This window comes from Pavona decussata, unplaced genomic scaffold (genome assembly GCF_977016875.1).
Source record: "Pavona decussata unplaced genomic scaffold, jaPavDecu1.1 SCAFFOLD_64, whole genome shotgun sequence".
NCBI lineage: Eukaryota > Metazoa > Cnidaria > Anthozoa > Scleractinia > Agariciidae > Pavona > Pavona decussata.
In genome coordinates this window covers 5,227,501-5,251,053 of record NW_028145484.1, presented here as the reverse complement: position 1 = coordinate 5,251,053, position 23,553 = coordinate 5,227,501, and the positions used below count along the sequence as shown (strand labels likewise).

Sequence of the window (23,553 nt, the reverse complement as noted above, 5' to 3'; positions counted from 1 at the left end):
CCCCTAGACTACACTTCATGTATGCGACTAGAAAATTCGATAACTCGAAGAAATGTGGTGCAAACTGGCTTTGCACCGTAATAAGTTGAACGTTAAAAGTAAGTAAACAAATTAAAAAGAAAATAGTCAAGCCTCGGTAAGCTAATATAAATTAATTACCTGTAAAATTTTAAACAAATTACTACTTTCAAAATTGTTTTGTTAGTCAACCAAGTCAACAAGCGTAGTTTACATTCACAGTTCATTGGTTCCATTATAAAGCTGTGTCACGGTTCAGAAAATCACAGCATGCTACACTTTCAATGCGTTTTTAAAAACCTTTTCGTCAGAGAGTCAGCCCTTGATTGGCTCAAACTTCTGAGGCTGTACAGGATGTAGTTTTGTTTGCTTTGTTTGTTTTTTTCAGTTGTTAGAAGTGTAAGCTACCTCTTCATTTATATTTTTGAGTTCATGGTTTCATCTAACCCTTCATTTCCTTCATTTCTAGCAAGGTTGCCCACTAAAGACTGCAGAGATTTCTAGATCAAAAGTGAAACTTCTTGGATTAATTACTCTATAAATCCACTCTCTCTACTCTACATGGTGTCTCTAGTCTAGAAATTTCGAGGGATTTTCAGGCTATGTGAGGTACAAACTTCTTTTATTTTATGAGTGAATCTCCAAGAGATGAAGACGCGGCGTATTCCGAGCACAGAAGTGAACGCAACCCTACCGACAGCTCACAGAGAACATTTCACAGTTTACTACGCTGTCCACCAGGACTGTGGCGCAAGATACGCCACTTCTGCATTACTCTCCAAGTGCACGTGATTCGAGGCAGGGCCTTGCGCAGTGTTCCCCGGATGTTTGTCTTGCGCAGAGCGTTCTTTTTATTCTGGGCGCTAACTGTGACCCTGTTTGTGTACCTCAAGTGGTATTTTCCACTATATCTCACAAGCACGGTTAATCGCAATAGTTTGGATGAGTTTGGGAAAGACTGGTGTCGAGTACGCCGGGTTGCAACAGACTGGGAACTACTGAGAAAACCCTGTGAAGGAAACACTAGATTTGGTGCCAGTTTGCCCGGATGGGGACTGGAAAACAGGACTGATCCGTCTCAAAGCTTTATACCTATTATGGATATCAAACCTGCAGGCGAGTTCAGCAGCTTTAGCATTCAGTCCCAGACTTTTAACGGTCGATCCAAGACCGCCGGAGGGGACGATTGGAGAGTTCTTATATGGGGTCCAACTGCATTGGCACCGACTGTGATTGATCACAAGAATGGAACGTACGAAGTGTTGTTCCTTATCCTTGAGCCTGGGACCTACCACGCCTCGATCGTCCTGGATTACTCAATGTGCGATGGGATGAAGAATCCACCGGAGTACTGGTTTATGCTAGGTACGTTTCCATAGTTACATCATACAGGACTTAAGGGCAGTTACGCGCTTAGGAATTGAAACATTTCCTGAAAGTAGACGAGGAGTAGTCGAAAAGATTCTTCCTTTTTTCAGGGATCACCTTACAGAATGAGAAACATGTGAGTACGCGAAAAGTCCCCTGTCGCGCGAAAGCTCGATAAGTAGTGAGGAAAAAATCACTACTGAGATAAAACGGAGTGGGTGTAGTCTGTATAGCTTTTGGGATAAGAGAAAGTTATGGGACCAGACTAATATTCCTTTCTACTATTTGGTGGAGTTAGCGGATAGTGGAACATTTTACAAATGGATTTTTTAACCTGCACACGTACTGTATTTATTCGATTAACCGCCCTGGATGCTTATTTAATTTTGGGCCCATGAGGATGGGCGCTTATTCGAGGGTGGGCTCTTATAATTTTCCCAACTTTTCCAGCAAGCGAGGACATTTTGAGAGAATGGTAAAACAAGGCATAACTACTTTACTTCGCTTCAACAAGACAAAACAAGGTGCAAAAGCTATAAACAATATAATAATTCATTGACCACCGTATCTAAAACCAATTTTGGAACTGAACTGAAGCTCCTCTTACTTCGCGATCGGATAGCGCTAGTACAGAAATGTGTTTTTCTTTTTATTGGAAGGGGGGGGGGGGGGGCGCTTATTCGAGGGTGGGCGCTTATAAACATTTTGGGTTTTTGGGGTGGGCGGTTATTCGAAGGTGGGCGCTTAATCGAATAAATACGGTATACACTGCTGCTGCGACAGTGCTTGGTTTTAAACAACTCTAAGTGCGGGAAATTGACATGTGACTGTAAGAAAACTAACTCACTTAACTGTCTTGTTTGCTTCAAAAGGAAACATCCACGGTAATGGTCAGCCACATGGCTTTTTAAGGGAGCCTTATGTCTATCTACAGACACCTTTGTGGGAAGGTATACCTCTGACCATAAAAGTGCCACCACCGTCTGGACCCACGAGATATGAGGGTAAGACTAGACTGCCGCAAGAAACTTTGTTCCCGGTCACTAATGGTGAACAGGGATGAGTACAAATAGGAGAAAGATCCTCGCAGTTAGTACGCAATTTAAGCAGTTGCGAAAAGGAGCCTGAAAAATGGGGATGAGTACGACGCTCATTGGAGGACTGGACACTTATTCCCAGTCTTCTAAAACGTTACCGAAACTAAAGTTTACCTGCTACATTTTGCACCAAGCTAATATTTATGTACTTCTACTACCATTTTATTTTATTTTTTTACACTATTTTTAGAATTCCTGAGCTATGGACTTGCAAATCCCCCTGCTTGTGGTCTGGATTGTAAATTACTATGGGATGGATTTGGTCGCTGGTCGAACGGGACCTGGAAACCACACGTGTCAGGTAAACAAAATGGACACAGGATACCCAGTGAAAAATAGGTTCAAAGATGGAACAAAGGGCGCTTAACACAAGTTATTTTCTTGGGTAGATAGCGAACGATACCACAATAGAAGAAAAAATAGACTCCGACATGTGTACATCTTATTGCTATGATTATGATTAGTTTAAGAGTAAACGAGTGACTGGCTTAGTTCGTCACCAGTCTCCAAATATCTCAGTGGTTATAGCGTCCAACTGTTATACGGAACATCATGGATTCTATCCAACTCCCGTCCGTCGTAACACATCTTTCTCACAAAAACATTTTATTCCACACACAGCTTTTTGCGAACTATATGACTACTACATCTTGATATTTTCCTTATAAATAAGTTGTTTTTGTCGATCATCCTTTCTAGAAGTTTCTTCTTGTGTTTTTTTGTAGGTTTGTGGATGAAAACTTCCCCAAGGAATCGCGAAGGCGTGCTGTGGATCTACGGCGATTCTAATGCTGGAAGGTTTTATCGCTCCATCCGCCAAACTCCTTTGTGTAAGACAGTTTTTCGTGGATGTTCCTTTTCATACAATTGGATTTATCCGATCAACAACGCCACAGTTGAGATGAACCAAAGGAATTTTCTACCAATAAACATAACGCGAGTTTTGGATGCCATAGCGAATGTTATTCATTCACCGCACATGAACGACAAAAAGAGCGCCATTGTTCTTAATCATGGCTTGCACTTCATCACTTCGACAAACTTTTCAACATATTGCGAGGTTATCGACGGAATTGTGGATTTGTTTAAAAAGACAAAGGAAAATGATCAAGGTGGCGAAGAACTAAAATATAAAGGGAAAATGATTTGGAAGACAAACGCAGCTATACACAGAGAAAGACTTCGGCTTCCACACCACCACAAGAGAAGATTTTTAACACAACAGGTATGGTGACAATACTATCATTAGTATCTTATCGCTGTTATGTTTAGGCGAAGCAAATAGCACAAAATAAATAAACTAAAATAATCTGCGTGTAAAATTACGAACCTCTAAAAAAATTTACCATCAACCTTTAAAAACTGTGACTGATTTCTCCGCCCCATCCACAAAGATGCGCCTTTGAACGACCATGGTTTTCGTCCACATTAGCGTTTTACATTATTTAATGCAAACTAGGCCGGGTGTTTTGAAAGCATACTTTCTTATGTGTTGTCGGTAAATTTCTCACATTTGGACGACCAAAAGTCACCCTTTTCAAACGCTACTGTTTTTATCTGTCCAACGTTAGCTAAAGCGTTTATAAACCGTCCAATTTGCTCTGGTGTCTAAAATCTCTGTTTTCAGCTTCTCGAGTTTGAAAAAAGGTGCGGTATATGTCAGCTAATTGGTCAGAAATTGCTTAATCATTAACCAGAAGTTGTTTTCAGCCGATCGGCATTGATATGCGGCAGTTATCAACAAGAATAGCAACATTTTATCGTTGTATTTTGACTCACAAGATAACTTGACATTCCTGTGACAGCACTTAGAGATATACGAAATCAGGCACCCATTTATTCTACTGATTTATGGCCAGGACAGCACAAATTTAAGCATTGAGTCACCTAAGCAGATCATGCGACAGCATCAGTTTCAAACATGCTTTTTTCTTTCAGCGAGTGCAGCTATACAATGCATACGCCACCTGGGCGATGTGCAAAGCTGGTTTTGAGGTGCTTGATGTGTATCCTCTCAGCGCATCCTTTCCTAATGGCACTGACAGCAGCCACGATCCGTTTGACAGCGTACATTACAAAGACAGCGTGTTCAAACCCGCTGAGGAAATCCTCTTGGAATATTTCAGCTCGCGGAACGACGAAGAGAGTCATGCCAGTACTTAGGCACTCTCTTTCTACCGGGCCGAGCACGCAGTGCAGTGTGCATCGTGGTCTGGGAACGGATTGCGAGAGGCTCGTTAATTAAATGTGCATGATAAATCTTTTAAAGATGTTGAAAATATCATTTTGTAACACGGAATTTTGTTCTATCCTTTAGTTGCAATATAAATTTACTGCATAACGAAAAATAGTCGCTCGGTCTACTTATCTATTTGTTTAGATAGCTTGTTTTAGGTTTAGGAAAGCCATATTTTAACTAAACTCTTTTGATATTCGGTCAAATCGTAGGAACTCATTTCGCCAGTTGTTATTGCCTGCTCAGTGAAAATTTGCATCTCCATTACCGTTTTTTGCAAAAAAAAAAAAAAAAAAAACGGAAAACGAAAAAAGGGGAAACAAATAAACTTTGCTTAAATACAGTTTGGGTTCTAAACAAAGGCTATTTGTGTTAATTTATTCCAGAAAGTAGAGTATTTTCTAGTTGTTGTTGAACTCAGTTACGTTACATCAGACGACCGCAGTCTCTCCTACTATTCAAAAGTGTTCGGCTGAGCAGCTGAAAAGATGTTCAAGATGACCTGCAACATGTCCGCTGGAAACGTGTTCGCTCACTGTTAGAAAGCTTTCTGGATCCAGGATTGTTCTCAATAGCCACTTAAGATCCAACGCTAACGTTTCTACTTGGAAATTCGTATCTACACGACATTCCCACTTAGATGAGTCTCTTTTAGTAACGTTTGTTCGTTGATGATGATCAACGATAGATGTTAACTTAGTCTGCAAGTACAAATAAACTTTAAAAAGCGTAAAATATCAGCTCCAAGCACACTTCAAATCCTATACGAATCTCTAATTTAAAACATTGAACATGTCCAGGACTGATCATACCAAGATTCAGAAGATTTCCGCACAGCGCCATACATCAGTAATTACGCATACATTTTTTGGAAGAGGGCTAGTATCAGCTGTAGTATGACAGTGGTGCATGTACAATTAATGTTTGGCGCTGTGCGGAAATTTTTCCCTGATCATAAACACAGTCCATGAAGATTTAAATCTGGGAAGAATTTTGCTATGGTGGAATAAAACCAGTGTGGGGAAAACAGCTTATCTGTTACGGCTGGCCATAACATTTGAGCTTTCCTAATGTGTAATAACCTTCTTCGTGTGACTGATCTAAATCTCCCAGTCTGATTTGCGTCACAGGCAGAGCAGACTTGTCTGTCAGCAGACCGCTGTCTGATCTCCAACCACTTCCACTGTTATAACAGTTACACTTATTACCATCGGAACAAGAGTTTGTTACTCCGCATGCGCACATCTTATTATAGCCTGTAGCTCCACCCCAGTAGTTCATCCGTACTCCATCGCGTGACACCCACCAAGCAGAGCCTCCTTCAATAAAGTCTACGTCATTATTGCACTCAAACTTGATAAACTGTTCACAGTTCTGTGAGACTCGAGTGAGTGCTGCTAGCTGAGCGGTGCCGACTCCAGTGTATCTCACGTCTTTACGGTAACATCCTTGAGTACCACATCCAGGAATGTTAGCAACATAAGTTCTACTCTCAGTGTCATGACTGATGACCGTCACGCCAACTCCACCTTTGTCACTCATGTCACAATACACACGGAAGGGAGTCACGCCTCCTTTGCCGTCAGGATCAATCATATAATTACCTGAGGAGCTTCCACTGTTGGCTGATTTTATGCTGCTGCATGACACATGGAATACTTCAACAACGGAAGTTGCCTTTATTGTTCGCCGATAATTTTTTGCCTCGCACGTGTAAGACCCAGCATCCCTTGTGGTCACTTTGCTGAGAAGCAAAGTTCCGTTTGGATACACCACGTGATTTGGGGGAAGATTTTTGCCAGCCATTTTCCAAACGATCGATATTGTACCCTGAGCTGCACAGTTTAACATTAGATTGCTAAACTTGGACGCAGCAACTTTCAAAGGAGGGGTTAGAGTAAATTTAAGTTTATCAAGCACCGTTATTTGTGCGACAGCGGAGTCATGTCCAAGGAGGTTCTTTGCTGAGCATGCGTAAGCCCCGCCATCAGCTTTTGTTACACTGAGTATAGTCAAGTTCCCATCAGCCACTGTGCTCCTTTCTTTCGGCACGTGACTGAACGCTTTACGCCACGTGACCGTTGGTGTTGGCTGACCAGTAGCTTTGCACGGCAGGCTCACGTCCTGTCCTTCCTCAATGATGACTGATGAGGGTTTTTGAGCGATCAAGGCGCCAACTGCAAGAAACAAATGACTAGAGTGATCTGATTCATAGAACGGTTATTGAGAAATTCACAGAGGAACAAAAAAATTTACAACAATAAAACCTTTATTAATACACAATGTGACACTAGACAAATAAAAGAAAAAAAAGAAAGAAAACGAATTGCTGCGTTTGCGTAATACACAGTTGTTAAGAAATTTGTAAGGTGGTAGCTAGCAGTGCAGTTGAAATTCCACAACTGATCAAGACACAAGGAATAACAGCAGAACTTTAACTAGAGTTTGGGAACTGTACACCGCAGTGGATTCCAGCACATGTGGGTGTACAAGACAACGAGAGAGTAAATAGGGAGCTTAAGCAATGACGATGGCGACGGCAACGACAACGCCGCAAAACAATAGGTTTAATGAACAAAAACAATCGCTCTGCACGTGTGTTTTACATTTTGGTATATTTCTTTGACGTCCTCTGGAAAACAACAAGGTGATATGACCACATTTAAGATTTTGTGGAAAACGTGAACGTAGGATGGTGAATTTTTCATTTTCTTTCTTAACTTGTATGCCACTCCTACCAATTTGGTTCCTGGATAGTTCGCCATTTTGGTAAAAGTTGAGAGAGTTGAAAAAATCGCGAAGTAGCACAAGTGAAATAAAGATATATTTTTGGGTGACGTTTTCGTTGCCGTTGTAGTTGTTTAAGCTCCCTAATGACTTTACAAAAACCAGTACGGAAAACTATTAAACCCCAAGATTTATCCTCTTAGCTAAAAAATTCGTTGAGCAGACGACAAGCGGTAATCACTTCCTGTAAGTTATAAATGGGCCAAACCAAATTCTCATAATTGCTCCATAAGGCAAATAAGCTTGCTTTAATTTGTGTTGGAAGACATTGTTATACCTTGTATTTCGTTTCCATCTTGTTTAATTTCATGTCATTGTTATATGTCAACTTTGACTTAACAAAATTATTATACAAAACATAAGCAAATGGTCGTCAACGTTTTCATCAAAATGGATTGCCAGTCCAAACGATACTAATGACAGACGAAAATCAACAATAACTATATGTATAAGTTAAATAAACTTAGAGTTACCTTGAACAGTTAATGAAGCCGATGCTGTCTTTTCTCCAAGAATATTTTTTGCAACGCACATGTACGTTCCGCCATCTTGTGACGTCACGTCTGTGATCATCAGGCCACCGCTGGATTGTACAAATCGTTTGTCCGCGAGGAGACTGGAATTCTCTTTCAGCCACGTGACTTGTGGTTCTGGGTTTCCTTTAACCTCACACTGAAATGAGGCTGTACCAGTCTGGTTTACCACCAAAGACATTGGAGGTGACACAAAAGAAGGGGCTGAGATGGATTCACCAGGATCGCCCTTGGGTCCTTGAGGGCCCTGGACACCGTTAGGTCCGGGAGGTCCCTGGTCTCCTTGAGGACCTTTCTGTCCCTGTGGCCCCTGAGGCCCGGGCGGACCATGTTTGCCTGGGGGACCAGGCCTGCCTCGTCTTCCCCTGATACTTTTCGGGCAGTGCACCATGCAGGCCAGGCTATTTAGAGCAAGTTGAACTTCTCTTTTGACGTCGGCACGAGTGATGATTTTACTGGCGTTTTCTTCCTTGTTTACATTTGCCAAGTGACGCCTGTGACGAATCTGGATTTCTGCAAGTGACGTATCCATTTGTTACATTCCATGTAAATTCCTATTAGATATAGCCACCCAGGACATCTATGGATTCTTTCGATTCCGCGAGGACGCATTTAAAAGAAACTTTCTCAAAGGGGACTGGATCGGGATGCTCAGGAATTTAGGTTATCAATTAATTATCAAGCAATTTTTGAGCTGTGAGTTAAAATTTTAGCGATTTCTCAACTATCAACGGACATTGCTTTATATGGTGCGCGGGCCATTCTGAAGGTTTAAAATGATGTGTAGGTTTGAGAACTTTTCTCTAAAGCGGAGCACTTAAAATTAAGTTTATTTTGCGCATTAAGCCGTCAAAAGGATGTAGCGTAGCCTAAAATCCGGTCTGGAAACTCTGTCGCAATTTTTTATGTTCTATTTCTTGGAAGCTAAGGAAATGGTACACAAACGAAAAAGACAGCATCAACGTTGTGCGCGTTAATGTCTTCTAACATTGATTTTTTATAATTAAGCAGTCCTAGAACTAGGTAATGAGTCAGTTACCTGTGTTAGAAATTCAAAGAAAAAGGACATGGGTTGAAGGGGTTACCGACTTCGTTTTGGAGCTTAGGTATCCGAATGGCCACTCCATTTTGAAAAATCGTCCTTCTTTGCTGAGACAATTATGCCTGCGTTTTTATTTTTCGTTCAATTTTTTTACAATCTGTCGAGAATTGGCAATAGAGGTAACCCATCCAAAAACAACTGGGGGCACTGACGGACCAATTAAAGAAAGTAATCTCCAGGTGAAGTTGAGTAGACACTATATATTTGCCTGCATTTCTGCCTCAGCGCGCCCATGATGACACTTCTTCTGCTTTGATGAATACTGTTCTGGTACATGAATGGCACAACCAGGCACAACATTCAATCTCGTCCCCAGAGCTCACGTGTCTTGGCGCTGACTCAAAGACACGTGGGCTCTGGGAACGATATTGCACGACATTTCGACACGAATTGCGTGCCCGGTTAGGATGCGCAAAAACAATTAGTTCTGACGTATGTTAGTTGCGCGTGAGAGACTAATATTTTTTGTTTCTTTGACTTCAAATTGTGTAGACAAAGCAAAACTGAAACTTTTTTCTAAAAAAACTGAACAAACGCCTTTTTATCAGCAATAATTATACTCCCACCTACGAGAAACGTAGGCATATCCTTTGCGAGGCTTTACAAGCCTCATCATGGATGCATCGGCAACGTCTCCTGTGTAACTTACACGCAGTTATCCTAAGAATTTGCGTTTGTGTCTTGTCGACAAAGACGAAGGCTTTTTCTGGCTGAACCAATTTTTAAACAACTCAACGAATAAACAGAATGAACTTTCCCGCACCGTACGTTGTCAGATTTTATAGTGAAAAAACTCTGCCAGGTTTTTAGAATATGTGGTGAACGAGAACACAACTAGAAGCTAATTGTTGTTCGCGATTTTTTGTTCAGCAACTCACCTTCTCTCGCCGAGTCAAACCTTTCCAACATCTTGAAATCAGAACCAGTCGTTTCTTCATGCATTGGGTTTCGTGGCTCGACATTTTCTTGTCTTTGTTGATTCAAGGCTTGAAGCATTTGTCGATGAGCGTGAAGTTCAATCTCGACGTGAATCAGTGCCACGAAACAAACAGCAACGGAGAAAAATATTGATGAAAACATCACCGTGTTCGAGACCACCGGTCGCGACTTTGTAATTTCCATAATACGAGCGTCAGAATGAGAAAACCACTGAATTTTCGGGCTATAAAGAAACGTTACTGTGCAGTAGAAGATAAGTTGCTGTTGCGTAGCTAGTAGGAATGTGCTTCAGCACGCGTCGCAGCACAGTTGCCCTTTGTAGTAATTCTATCCGACGTTTTTCCGCTTTTGATCAACACTGGCTGTTTTCCAGTTCTCCGAGGAGGTATGTTTTCGAATCAGTTTATCTTAATTTTTTTAACCTTTCAGAAATTCCATCTGGCACAGCCATATCATGTTTTTTTTTTTTTTCATAATTGTCAGTATATTTTCCAGGTTAGCCTAACTCTGAAAACCATCGAGGATCAACAGCGTGCAAAACTGCATAAGTTGACGCAGTTCAAGGAAAACCATAAGCTGAATGTTGTCAGTTGAATAGACAAAAATGTATTTTAGTAATTTTAGGCCGGCATCATCTGCGAAGAGGCACTTGGCTCACGAAGTTGTGTATGTATCTGAAATTTCATCCGCATGACCCGAATTTCTGCTCTTTTTTTCGCAGAAAAAGAACTCATGATGATTCATCCTCAAATTGGACATACAAAATAAAAAAGTAGTGGGTGGTTTGATCGTTATCCTATATCTTCTCTCCGCAGTACAGTACTCGTATGGGGTGAAATAAAAGTATTGTTGTTGTTTTTGTTGGTGTCGTATGTTTTATAATTTAGCTGTGATCAGCTTGATTTTTAGCCACTTGCCAGACGTAATGGTTTGAACATCAGATCGGAGCCTCCCCATGTAAAACTCAGTTGAGTATCCCCGAGGTATTAGATATGGATATCAAATGTAGGATATAGGTGAAATGTCGGCACTGAGTCTCATTGGACGAGCTACGTAGTATTGGTGAGCCCCCGGCAAACGTGAAAGACCGGAAAGTCCTCATAATCTGAAGAAATAGCATAGAAGCTGTCGATTATCTAGGATCAGCAACAAAGGAGAAAACAACGGACATTCCTGCAGTTGATCTTGAAAATTAATGAAAGTTTAGAAAAAACAAAACAAAACAAAACAAAACAAAACAAACAAACAATCCGACTCCCAGGCCCACTTTCAGTTTTGGCCGAGAAGGACTAATGAGGTTGCATGAATATGAGGCTACGGCATAGAACGCCTGTTTGATCATTGCTCGTCGACCATAATGGGAACGTAAGCAAGCTTTTCAAAATTTTAGGACTTCGTGGACGTTGTTCCTGCAATATTCATTGGGTTGATTGGCCAGTTATCAAGAAAGGGCCACAACAATGAGTATATTTGTAGGCTTCTGAAATGAATCGTGGACGAGGAGGTTCCCGCAGGCCGAATCGCGGTGGCGGTCGTTTCAACAAATCAAGGGCACTTAATTCTGCTGCTGTTACTAAATCAATAGAACAAGATCAAGATGAATTAGACGACAACGAAGACGATGGAGAATATGATGATTTTTTGGCCGAAATTCGTGAACCTTCGCCCGAAGGAAGAAATCCAGCACCAGCGAAAACTAGACGGAGATCGAGCAACAAAGCACTGATACAGAGACTTCAAATGAGCGTAGAGAACCAGGAGATGATCGAGGCAGTTCTGCGAGATCTACAGATAAATAGGAGCGGTCATGATTATGAAGAAAAGCTAGCTTTCAATGCTAGAGATACAAAACGAAACGAAGCTTATTGGAACAAGGTTGGTGAACGGAAACTGGTGATTGAGGGCGGAATCAGCGCAGACTGGGTTGGTGAATCAAAGTTTGAAATCAAAGATGAAATTTACAGCTCTTATGCGGTGAAAAAATTGCTTCAATGTGGTTTTGAGAAAGGGAGGTGTTTGGTTGCGCTCAGCGAGAATGATGGAGATTTAGGCGCAGCTCTGGAGTCACTGCTTTGTAGTTGTTGTGAATTAAATCAGATTGGAAAGGAAAATCCAGATTATACTGAGGAAAAATTTAAAGAGGCAGTACTACAAAGGCAGGAAGAAGTAATGGCCCTTGAATCAATTTATGGGGATGCCTTTACTGAAGTTATCGCAGATGGCATATGGACTATTAAATTTTCACTACCTTTTCTACTAGAGGCATTTAAACCAAAAATGAGAGGGGAGAATGGGTGCAAAAGCAAAACAACAAAGAAAAGAGAGACATCTAGAAAAGTATGCAGATTCTACCTGAAAGGAAATTGTAAATTTGGAGACACATGCAGATTTAGATTTAGTCATCTAAAATCTGATGATGAGACAGACTCGGTTGACGAAACAACGAAGAATCTAGAAATTCCAACCATGAATAATGAGACTGTTGATCCATCTTTACCATTTATTCTTGAAGTTCGATTTTCCAAGGAATCCCTATATCCATTTGAACCTCCAGTGGTTGCCTTTTACTCTACAAATGAATTAATTCCATCATCAGGTTGTCTCAACGTCACATTGAGACTTGTAAGGGAAGCTAAGGATTTATCTACTGCGGAGAGTCCTGCAATCTTTTGCCTTGCCAGTCTGTTAGAAAATGAAGATGAAATCATGGAGTGTTTTAAAGCACCACCTTCTGAGTATAGTCTGCCAGCTAAGAAGAGTATTCCTGCACAAAGCATTCAATTGGTACAAAGTAATGATGCCAAAATAGAAGCAACCAATAATAAACCGCAGTCAAAGCAACCTCAGCAGTCATCAGATCAGCTCACAATTCAAGAAAGAAACAGGAAACTCAAACAGCAGTTTGAACGATTACAGGTAAAGAATAGGTGTTTAAAGAGAGTGATTGTAAAGTGCCCTCCCTCTCCTCCCTCACCAGGAGGGGCTGTTGGGGGAAGGCACCAGAGCATGGTGTAAATTTATTTTCACCTCTAGAATGTATCAATTCTAGCAATAAATGAAATTTTTCTTGGGCTTTTGGCCTAAAATGAAACGATTGAAACGATCAAAAAAGAAGTCACCCTTTTAAAAAGCTACGGTTTTCATCTGTCTAACGTCAGCTAAAGCGTTTAGAAAGATTTGCTCTCTTGTCTAAACTCTCTGTTCTCAGCTTTTCGAGTCAGTTTTAGCTAATAGGTCATAAATTTGCTTAATCATTAACCAAAAGTTGTTTTCAGCCGATCTGCATTGACATGCGGCAGTTACCAACAAGAATAGCAACATTTTTTGTTGTATTTTGACTGACAAGATGACTTAAGTATATATCATGACTTGGCATTCCCATGACAACACTAAGAGGTGAACAAATCAGGCAGTCATTGTTTCTATTTATGGCCAGAAAAGTACATATTAAAGCATGAACTCCACTTTAGCTGACCATGCGACAGCATAATTTTTTAACATACTTTTTAGTTTCAGCGAGTGCAGCTGTACAATGCATACGCGACTTGGGCGATGTGCAAAGCTGGTTTTGAGGTGCTTGATGTGTATCCTCTTAGTGCATCTTTTCCTAATGGCACCGTAGCCACGATCCGTTTGACAGTGTGCATTGCAAAGACAGCGTGTTCAAACACGCCGAGAAAATCGTCTTGGAATATTTCAGCTCGCGGAACGACGAAGAGAGTCATGCCAGTACTTAAGCACTCTCTTTCTACCGGGCCAAGCACGCGGTGTACGTCGTGGTCTGGGAACGGATTGCGAGAAGCTCATTTAATACCCATGATAAATCTTTCAAAGATTCTGTAAATATTATTTTGTAACAGAATTTTGTTCTATCCTTTAGTTGCAATATAAATTTACTGCATAGCGAAAAATAGTCCCTTGATCTACTTATCTCAAGTTTTTGTTTGGATAGCCCGTTTTAGGTTTAGGAAAGCCATATTTTAACTAAAATCTTTTGATATTTGTTACTCCGCATGGGCACATCTTATCATAGCCTGTAGCTCCACCCCAGTAGTTCATCCGTGTTCCATCACGTGACACCCACCAACTGTTAGTATGACAGTGGTGCATGTATAATTAATGTTTGGCGCTGTGCGGAAATCTTCAGTTTCCTGATCATGAACACAGCCCATGAAGGTTTAAATCTGGGAGGAATTTTAATGTGGTGGTGTAAAACCAGTGTGGGGTAAACAACTTAAACAGCTTATCAGTTACGATTGGCCATAACATTTGAGCTTTCCTAATGTATGATAACCTTCTTCGCTCGAATCATCTAAATCTCCAAGTCTGATTTGCGTCACAGGCAGAGCAGACTTGTCTGTCAGCAGACCGCTGTCTGATCTCCAACCACTGCCATAGTTATGACAGTTACACTTTTGACCACCGGAACAAGAGTTTGTTACTCCGCATGCGCACATCTCGTTATAGCCCGTAGCTCCACCCCAGTAGTTCATCCGTCTTCCATCACGTGACACCCACCAAGCACGACCTCTTTCAATGAAGATAACGTCATTATTGCACTCAAACTTGATAAACTGTTCACAGTTCTGTGACACTCGAGTGAGTGCTGCTAGCTGAGCGGTGCTGACTCCAGTGTATCTCACGTCTTTACTGTAACATCCTGGATTATTATAGTTACATCCAGAAATGTCAGCAACATGGGTTCTACTCTCACTGTCGTGACTGATGACCGTCACGCCAACTCCACCTTTGTCACTCATGTCACAATACACACGGAAGGGAGTCACGCCTCCTTTGCCGTCAGGGTCAATCATATAATTACCTGAAGAGCTTCCACTGTTGCCTGATTTTATGCTGCTGCAGGACACGCCGCGTTTAAGTACTTCAACAACAGTAGTTGCCTTTATTGTTCGTTTATAATTTTTTGCCTCGCACGTGTAAGACCCAGCATCCCTTGTGGTCACTTTGCTGAGAAACAAAGTTCCGTTTGGATACACCACGTGGTTTGGGGGAAGATTTTTGCCAGCCATTTTCCAAACGATCGATATTGTACCCTGAGCTGCACAGTTTAACATTAGATTGCTATTGTCGGATGCAGCAACTTTGAAAGGAGGGGTTAGAGTAAATTTAAGTTTATCAATTACGATCAACTGCGCGACTGCGGAGTCATGTCCAAGGGGGTTCTTTGCTGAGCATGCGTAATCCCCACCATCAGCTTTTGTTACACTGAGTATAGTCAAGTTCCCATCAACCACTGTGCTCCTTACTTTCGGCAAGTGACTAAACGCTTTACGCCACGTGACCGTTGGTGTTGGCTGACCAGTAGCTTTGCAGGACAGGCTCACGTCCTGTCCTTCCTCAATGATGACTGACGAGGGTTTTTGAGCGATCAAGGCGCCAACTGCAAGAAACAAATGACTAGAGTGATCTGATTCATCAAACGGGTATTGAGAAATTCACAGAGTAATAAAAGCATTTGAAACAATAAAACCGTTATTAACACACGGAGTGACACTAGACAAATAAAAGAAAGAAGAAAAAAAAAAGAGAGAAAGAAAACGAATCAGGCGAATTGCTGCGTTGGTATAATTTACAGTTGTTAGGAAATTTGTAAGGTGGTAGCTAACAGTGCAGTTAAAATTCCACAACTGATCAAGACACAAGGAATAATAGCAGAACTTTAACTAGAGGTTTAGAACTGTACACTGCAGTGGATTCTACCACATGTGGGTGTACAAGACAATGAGGGAGTAAATAGGGAGCTTAAGGCTGATTTCCATATGATCACAGATGATCGCAGACGATCGTAGATCGGAAACAATCGCAGACGATCGCAAAGAAGGCTGTTTCCATATAATCGCAACGATCGCAGTGCCGACCGTAGAAATACGTTTTGGTCAGCAGAAATGACAAATATACACGCGCGTGTAGGCTGAAGAGCAAACAACATCTCCAACGTGGAAGAGCGGAGATTTTGATGCAAGCAAATTTACTTCTTCTGTTTGTCATGAGGCGACGTCGCCATCAGCTCCAAAACCGTCGAAAACATCGGGTTTGGATTCGATTACGACTGTACGCAGTTCTTATGTTGCGAAATTTGGCCTCCGCTTCCCTGGCCGATAAATTAAACTTCTGCCAGATTTTGTCCCAAAAGGTGGCCTTTTGTTCTTGTCTTTAAAATCTTTACTGTTGCGATGGTAAACATATTTATAACGTGCAACTTACTCCATAAATTCCTCGTTACTAACATGTTCAGTCTCAGCCATGATTACAACGAAATGAGTGTTGCTACGTAGAACGTTCCTACAATCGAACACACGAGCGTTGAATCGTGGGAGAGAACTCGAAATATTATGGGATGCATTTCGATCGCAGATCGCAAAACTTTAGTTTCCATATGATCGCACAGACGATCGCAGAAGATAGAACCATGTTCGCAGCATCGTACAAGTATGTTTCCATATGATCGCAGACGATCGCAGACCTTATTGCGATCTGCGATCCGCGATCAAATGAAAACCAGCCTTAAGTAATGACGATCGCGACAGCAGCGACAACGCCGCAAAACAATAAGTTTAATGAGCAAAAACAATCGTGGCTCTGCACGTGCGTTTTACATTTTGGTACATTTCTTTGACGTCCTCTGGAAACAAAAACGTGAAATGACCACATTCAAGATTTTGTGGAGAACATGAACGCACGACGGTGAATTTTTCATTTTCTTTCTTAACTTGTATGCCACTCCTACCAATTTGGTTCCTGGATAGTTTGCCATTTTTGTAAAAGTTAAGAGAGTTGAAAAAATCGCGAAGTAGCACAAATGAAGTAAAGGTTTATTTTTGGGTGACGTTTTCGTTGCCGTTGCCGTCGTCGTTGCTTAAGCTCCCTAATGACTTTACAAAAACCACTACGGAAAACTGTTAAACCGCATGATTTATCCTCTTAGCTAAAAAATTCCCTGAGCAGACGACAAGCGGTAATCACTTCCTGTTTGCGTCAAGTTATAAATGGGCCAAACCAAATTCTCATAATTGCTCCATAAGGCAACAAGTAAGCTTGCTTTAATTTATGTTGGAAGACATTGTTATACCTTGTATTTCGTTTCCATCGTGTTTAATTTCATGTCATTGTTACATGTCAACTTTGACTTGACAAAATTATTATACAAAACATAAGCAAATGGTCGTCAACGTTTTCATCAAAATGGATTGCCAGTCCAAACGATAACAATGACAGACTTTCAGTTGACGAAATCAATAATAACTATATGTATAAGTTAAATATACTTAGATTTACCTTGAACAGTTAATGAAGCCGATGCTGTCTTTTCTCCAAGAATATTTTTTGCAACGCACATGTACGTTCCGCCATCTTGTGACGTCACGTCTGTGATCATCAGGCCACCGCTGGATTGTACAAATCGTTTGTCCGCGAGGAGACTGGAATTCTGTTTCAGCCACGTGACTTGAGGTTTTGGGTTTCCTTTAACCTCACACTGAAACGAGGCTGTACCAGTCTGATTTATCACCACAGGCACTGGAGGGGACACAATAGAAGGGGCTGAGATGGATTCACCAGGATCGCCCTTGGGTCCTTGAGGGCCATGGTCACCCCTAGGTCCGGGAGGTCCCTGATCTCCTTGAGCACCTCTTGGTCCCTGTGGTCCCTGAGGCCCGGGCGGACCATGTTTGCCTGGGGGACCAGGCCTGCCTCGCCTTCCCCTGATACTCTTCGGGCGGTGAATCGTGCAGGCCAGGCTACTCAGAGTAAGTTGAACTTCTCTCTTGATGTCGTCGGAACGACGGGTGGTTTCACTGGCGTTACCTTTCTTGTTTGTATTTGCCAAGTGACGTTTGTGACGACTTTGGATTTCTGAAAGTGACGTATCCATTTTCACTTTTACTTTTCATTGTTAATGAAACTTAAATCTCCTGAATTTGTGAAAGAGGAATGTTTTTGAAACATTGCAATTTCTATTAGTTATATTTCGCTACTCAGCTCTTTTTTCGCTTTCACGAGGACGTATTCAAAAGGAAGCATTATCAAAGACGATGTGAACGGGAATGCTGGAATCTCAGTTATCAGTTTATGTATTAATTATCAAAAGGGATTTGCTGAAGCAAAGAAATGCAAAAATTACAAAGAGATTTAAGGTTCGACGTTTCGGATTCATCTTGATAATGGAGTCAAGATGACTCCGACACGTCGAGCCTTAAATCTCCCTGTTTTAATTATCGGGCAGTTTTTGAGCTGTAAGTTAAAATTTTACTTGAGTGATTTCGCAACTGAGTCAGTGATTGCCCAGTATGGTACGTGGGTAATTACTGTACGTCAATTTGCTCGTAATGAAGTTTAGTAACTGCTTTATTTGTCTGCATTTCTGCCTCAGCGTGCGCATGAGGACACTTCTTCGACTTTTGATGAATACTGTACCGTGATACATGTATGACATGACATTGCACCAAGATGCGCAAAAACAATTGGCGCTAACATTTGTGAGTGCGTGAGAGACTAATTTTTGTTGTTTCTTTGACCTCAAATTGTGCATGCAAAGCAAAAAAATTATATCTAAGAAGACTGAACAAACGCCTTTTTATAAATGCTTATTATACTCCCACCTACGAGAAACATAGTTATATCCCTTGCCAAGCTTTACAAGCCTCATCATGGATGCATCGGCAAGGTCTTCTGTGAAACTTACGCTCAGTTATCCTAAGAATTTGCATAAGTGTCTTGCAGACAAAGGGGAAGGCTTTTTCTGGCTGAACCAGTTCTTAAACAACTCAACGAGTAGACAGAATGAATCTTCCCGTTAAAGTGTGACACCGTACGTTGCCAGACTTTAAAGTGAAAATACTCCAAGTTTTTAGAATATGCGGTGGAGGAGAACACAAATATAAGCTAATTGTGGAGTCTTGTTCGCGATTTCCTGTTCAACAACTCACCTTCTCTCGCCGAGTCAAGGCTTTCCAACATCTTGAAATCAGAACCAGTCGGCGTTTGTTCGTGCATTGGGTTTCGTGGCTCGACATTTTCGAGTGTTGTCCAATACACACAATTTCAACACAAGATGATAAACATTCAACGTTGCTCACACGCCGATTCAATCCTCTCTGGACCTCAAAAGGCATACAAGGCAGTATCCAATAAAAAGGTGAGAACATCAAGTCATTTATAATTACAATGTCAAACTTTTGAATAAAGATACCGAAAAAGTGCAAATCTGCATAAGACATTTACCTTATAACGCCGTGGTGTCTTTCCTGAAGTAGCCACTCATCAGTTTAACGAATTGAACGAAGACCGTCACTCCAGAGCGATGTCTACACTACGTGAATACCGCGAGACGGTCAGACACCTGTCCAAAAGTGAAATTTCCGAGGAAAGAGCAGACCTTTTTAAGACCATCAACGGAGACGCTTTCTTTCCCATAAAATGCTGGCCAAAAGACCTACGAATGGCTTTTTGGTGGAAGCCTATCGGAGATCGCGATACCTTCAAGATGATGCTATTCTGTTTAGGCAACGGCTGTTCCCCAATCTTGATCGATCTCAAGGTGGATCCTGCTGTCACAAACTTGGGAGCCAGACAAAAGCGGAGAAGAGAGCTAGACAGATAGACTTCGTCTTAAACAATGCAGACGGAAAGAAACACGTGGTTTTACTACGACCTTGATTACAAGAAACTGTTGTTTCTCAACGGGCTGCCAAAACAGTAAAGCCAGCACCTGCACTCTAGAGGATGCATAAAAAAAACAAGAAAACATAAAAAAAAAAAACCCTGCGCTGCAGAATAAAAAAAAACGGCTCCTTTAGGAGCCACCAAATATATAAAAGATATAACCAATACGTGTTATTTTGTGTGCAATCGACATTTTTTCGTATGGTTCACTTTTAGATCGAGGAAGATTCAAGTTATGACGTTTGTCAGTTTTACTCAGTCGTTTGATATAGAACATCTATAGCGCGCTTGTTTCGGCTCATAGATTAAAGAACGAGATAAATTCATGTGTAGTGCGCTTGTTTCGGCTCATAGATTAAAGAACAAGATATATTCATGTGTAGCGGGATCTTTTCGGTTCATGGATTAAAGAACGAGGTATATTCATGTGTAGCGTGCTTGTTTCGGTTTATTCATGCGTAACGCGCTTGTTTCGGTTCATGGATTAAAGAACGAATTATATTCATTCATGTGTAGCGCTTGTGTAGCGCGCTTGTTTCGGTTCATGGATTAAAGAACGAGTTATATTCATTCATGTGTAGTGCGCTTGTTTCGGTTTATTTACGCGAGGCGCGCTTGTTTCGGTTCATGGATTAAAGAACGAGTTATGTTCATGTGTAGCGCGCTTGTTTCGGTTTATTCATGCGTAACGCGCTTGTTTCGGTTCATGGATTAAAGAACGAGTTATGGTCAGTTATATTCATTCATGTGTAGCGCTTGTGTAGCGCGCTTGTTTCGGTTTATTCATGCGAGGCGCGCTTGTTTCGGTTCATGGATTAAAGAACGAGTTATATTCATGTGTAGCGCGCTTGTTTCGGTTAATGCATTGAAGAATTAGATATATTCATGTGTCGTGCGCTTGTTTTGAGATGCAGATTCCAATGGTTAACCAATCGACTGACTAGTTTTCCATTTGTACCAATGGTACCAATGGTACCAATCGACCATTCGTTTTCGCATGGCTTACAAGTCAGTTAATGAGATGCAGTTTACAAATGGTATACCGATCGACTGAGGAGCTTACCATTTGTTCCAGTGGTACGAATCGACTGACTAGTTTTCCATTTGTACCAATGGTACCAATCGACCATTCGTTTTCGCATGGCTTACAAGTGCTAATGAGATGCATTTCACCAATGGAATTCCGATCGACTGAGGAGCTTACCATTCGTTCCAATGGTACAAATCGTAAGGCGTCTTTGACAAATCGTAATCTTTTACCAATGGTACGATTGGTGAGGGTGTTTTGACCATTCGTATCCGTTTGTGTATATTGGACATGAGTGACATTTTCTTGTCTTTGTTGATTCAAGGCTTGAAGCATTTGTCGATGAGCGTGAAGTTCGATCTCGACGTGAATCAGTGCCTCGAAACAAACAGCAACGGAGAAAAATATGGATGAAAACATCACCGTGTTGGAGACCGGGCGCGACTTTGAAATTTCCATTATACCAGCGCCAGAATACGAAAACCACTGAATTTTAGGTTATAAAGAAACGTAACTCTGCAGTTGAAGGTTAGTTGCTGTTGTGTAGCCGGAATGTGCTTCAGCACACGTTGCAACACAGTTGCCCTTCGTAGTAACTCTATCCTGGCTGACTTTTTCCGCTTTTGATCAATACTGGCTGTTTTCCAGTTCTCCGAGGAGGTATGTTTTCGAAACAGTTTATCTCATTTTTTTTAACCTTTCCGGCAGAAATTTTTAAACAAGGTACTAGTGAGCAGCACACAGCAACGAAATCTTGTTGACTCAAGGTTTACTCTCCGACCATTTTCGTCCAGTGATAACTAGCTACAGACTTCATCAAGATTACATGGGGAACCTATTTATACATAACTTTTACAATACAAATCACGTTCCCGTAAGGGTGTGAACAACAAAACACCCACAAGAAATACGTGCAGGATATGACTAGAATCCTGCGTAGAAGGTGTGATGTTTAATTTTGGGGCTAATGGATTTATCATGATTTTTTTTTTCATAACTGTCAGTATATTTTCCACGTTAGCCTAACTCTGAAAACCAAGGAGGATCAACAGCGTGCAAAACTGCGTAAGATTGACGCAGGTCAAGGAAAACCATAAATTGACTCTTGTCAGTTAGGTAGACAAAAATATATTTTAGTAATTTTATATCATATGCTAAGCCGAGACACTTGGCTCACGAAGTTGTTTATGAGCTGAAATTTCATCCGCATGACCCGAATTCCTGCTCTCTTTTTCACAGGAAAAGAATTCCTGATGATTCATCATCAAATTGGACATACAAAATACAAAAGTGGTGGATGATCCGTTCTTTATCCTATATCTTCTCTTCACAGTACTCAGAGTACTTGTATGTTTTAGTTGTGATCAGACAAAAATTTATTTTAGTAATTTTATATTGTTCACGAAGTTGTGTATGAAGTTTCATCCGCGTGACCCGAATTCCTGCTCTCTTTTTCACAGGAAAAGAATTCATGATGACATACAAAATACAAAAGTAGTGGGTGGTCTCGTCGTTATCCTATATCTTCTCTCCACAGTACTTATATGTTTTAGTTGTGATCGGCTTGATTTTTCACATGCCAGACGTATTGGTTTGGACAACAGATCGGAGCCTCCCCACGCAAAACTCAATTGAGTACCCGGGCCGAGGTATCAAATATGGATATCAAATGTAGGATAGGTGAAGTGCCGGCACTGAGTCTCATCGGGCGAGCTACGTAGTATTGGTTCATGAGGTAAAAGACAGTGAAGTCTTCACTGATAACCTGAAGAAATAGCATAGAAGCTGTGGATTATCTAGGATCAGCACCAAAGGAGAAAAAAAAACCGATATTCCTACAGATGATCTTTAAAATTAATGAACTCCATCATCAGGTTGTCTCAACGTCACATTGAGACTTGCAAGGGAAGCTAAGGATTTATCTACTGCGGAGAGTCCTGCAATCTTTTGCCTTGCCAGTCTGTTACAAAATGAAGATGAAATCATGGAGTGTTTTCAAACACCACCTTTTGAATATAGCCTGCCAGCTAAGAAGAGTATTCCTGCACAAAGCATTCAATTGGTACAAAGTAACGATGCCAAAATAGAAGCAGCCAATAATAAACTGCAGCCAAAGCAACCTCAGCAGTCATCAGATCAGCTCACAATTCAAGAAAGAAACAGGAAACTCAAACAGCAGTTTGAACGATTACAGGTAAATTTGTTTGGTGCTGTCAAAGAATAGGTGTTTAAAGAGAGACTGAGTGGTTGTAAAATACCCTCCCCCCTCCTCCCTCACCAGGAGGGGCTGTTGGGGAAAGGTACCAGAGCATAGTGCAAATTCATTTTCACCTCTAAAATGTATCAATTCTAGCAATATATGAAATTTTTCTGGGGCTAATGCCCTAAAATGAAACGATTGAAACGATCAAAAAGAATTGATCCTTCTCAAAAGCTACGGCTTTCATCTGTCCAACGTCAGCTAAAGCGTTTAGAAAGATTTGCTCTGTTGTCTAAACTCTCTGTTCTCAGCTTTTCGAGTCAGTTTTAGCTTATGGTCATAAATTTGCTTAATCATTAACCAAAAGTTGTTTTCAGCCGATCCGCATTGACATGGGGCAGTTACCAACAAGAATAGCAACATTTTATTGTTGTATTTTGACTGACAAGATAGCCCAAGTAATTATCGTGACTTCGTCTTGGTATTCCCATGAGAACACTGAGAGATGAACAAATCAGGCAATTATTTTTTCTATTTATGGCCAGGAAAGCACAAATTTAAGCAT

General features: G+C 41.1%; 4 protein-coding genes across 7 annotated transcripts in view; 1 reads left to right on the top strand and 3 right to left on the bottom strand.

The window, feature by feature from the left end:
* Positions 1–525: 525 nt before the first annotated feature.
* Positions 526–23,553, top strand: part of LOC146478689 (uncharacterized) — a 23,900-nt gene continuing 872 nt past the window's right edge. Inside the window, exons 1-5 of one of the 3 annotated variants that reach the window (XM_085112285.1) lie at positions 526–1,383; positions 2,259–2,390; positions 2,674–2,784; positions 3,209–3,708; positions 13,597–13,956. In XM_085112285.1, coding sequence (XP_084968411.1) covers positions 648–1,383; positions 2,259–2,390; positions 2,674–2,784; positions 3,209–3,708; positions 13,597–13,923 — 1,806 coding nt within the window. In that variant the 5' untranslated portion in view covers positions 526–647 and the 3' untranslated portion in view covers positions 13,924–13,956. Of the gene's footprint in view, positions 1,384–2,258; positions 2,391–2,673; positions 2,785–3,208; positions 3,709–4,421; positions 5,017–13,596; positions 13,957–23,553 lie in introns of those variants that run through there. The other 2 variants (XM_085112287.1, XM_085112286.1) reach the window with 2 other exon arrangements.
* Positions 5,078–19,110, bottom strand: LOC146478691 (uncharacterized). 2 transcript variants are annotated; one of them, XM_085112282.1, is made up of 3 exons: positions 10,020–10,513; positions 7,980–8,552; positions 5,078–6,896 (listed from the first exon to the last, which is right to left on the bottom strand). In XM_085112282.1, the coding sequence occupies exons 1-3, from the start codon at positions 10,261–10,263 to the stop codon at positions 5,758–5,760; spliced, it is 1,956 nt and encodes a 651-aa protein (XP_084968408.1). In that variant the 5' UTR covers positions 10,264–10,513; the 3' UTR covers positions 5,078–5,757. The 2 variants fall into 2 exon arrangements, with proteins under 2 accessions (XP_084968408.1, XP_084968409.1); XM_085112283.1 differs by lacking the exon at positions 10,020–10,513 and adding an exon at positions 19,026–19,110 and having other exon boundaries at positions 5,618–6,896.
* Positions 5,078–23,553, bottom strand: part of LOC146478688 (uncharacterized) — a 25,634-nt gene continuing 7,158 nt past the window's right edge. The window contains exon 4 of the mRNA XM_085112281.1: positions 5,078–5,250. The gene's annotated coding sequence lies outside the window, so the exon portion shown is untranslated. The remainder of the gene's footprint in view (positions 5,251–23,553) is intronic.
* Positions 5,864–21,413, bottom strand: LOC146478690 (basement membrane-specific heparan sulfate proteoglycan core protein-like). Its single transcript, XM_085112289.1, has 4 exons — positions 21,022–21,413; positions 17,377–17,976; positions 14,115–15,481; positions 5,864–5,975 (listed from the first exon to the last, which is right to left on the bottom strand). Exons 1-3 carry the CDS (start codon positions 21,245–21,247, stop codon positions 14,331–14,333), a joined length of 1,977 nt encoding a protein of 658 aa, XP_084968415.1. The 5' UTR covers positions 21,248–21,413; the 3' UTR covers positions 5,864–5,975; positions 14,115–14,330.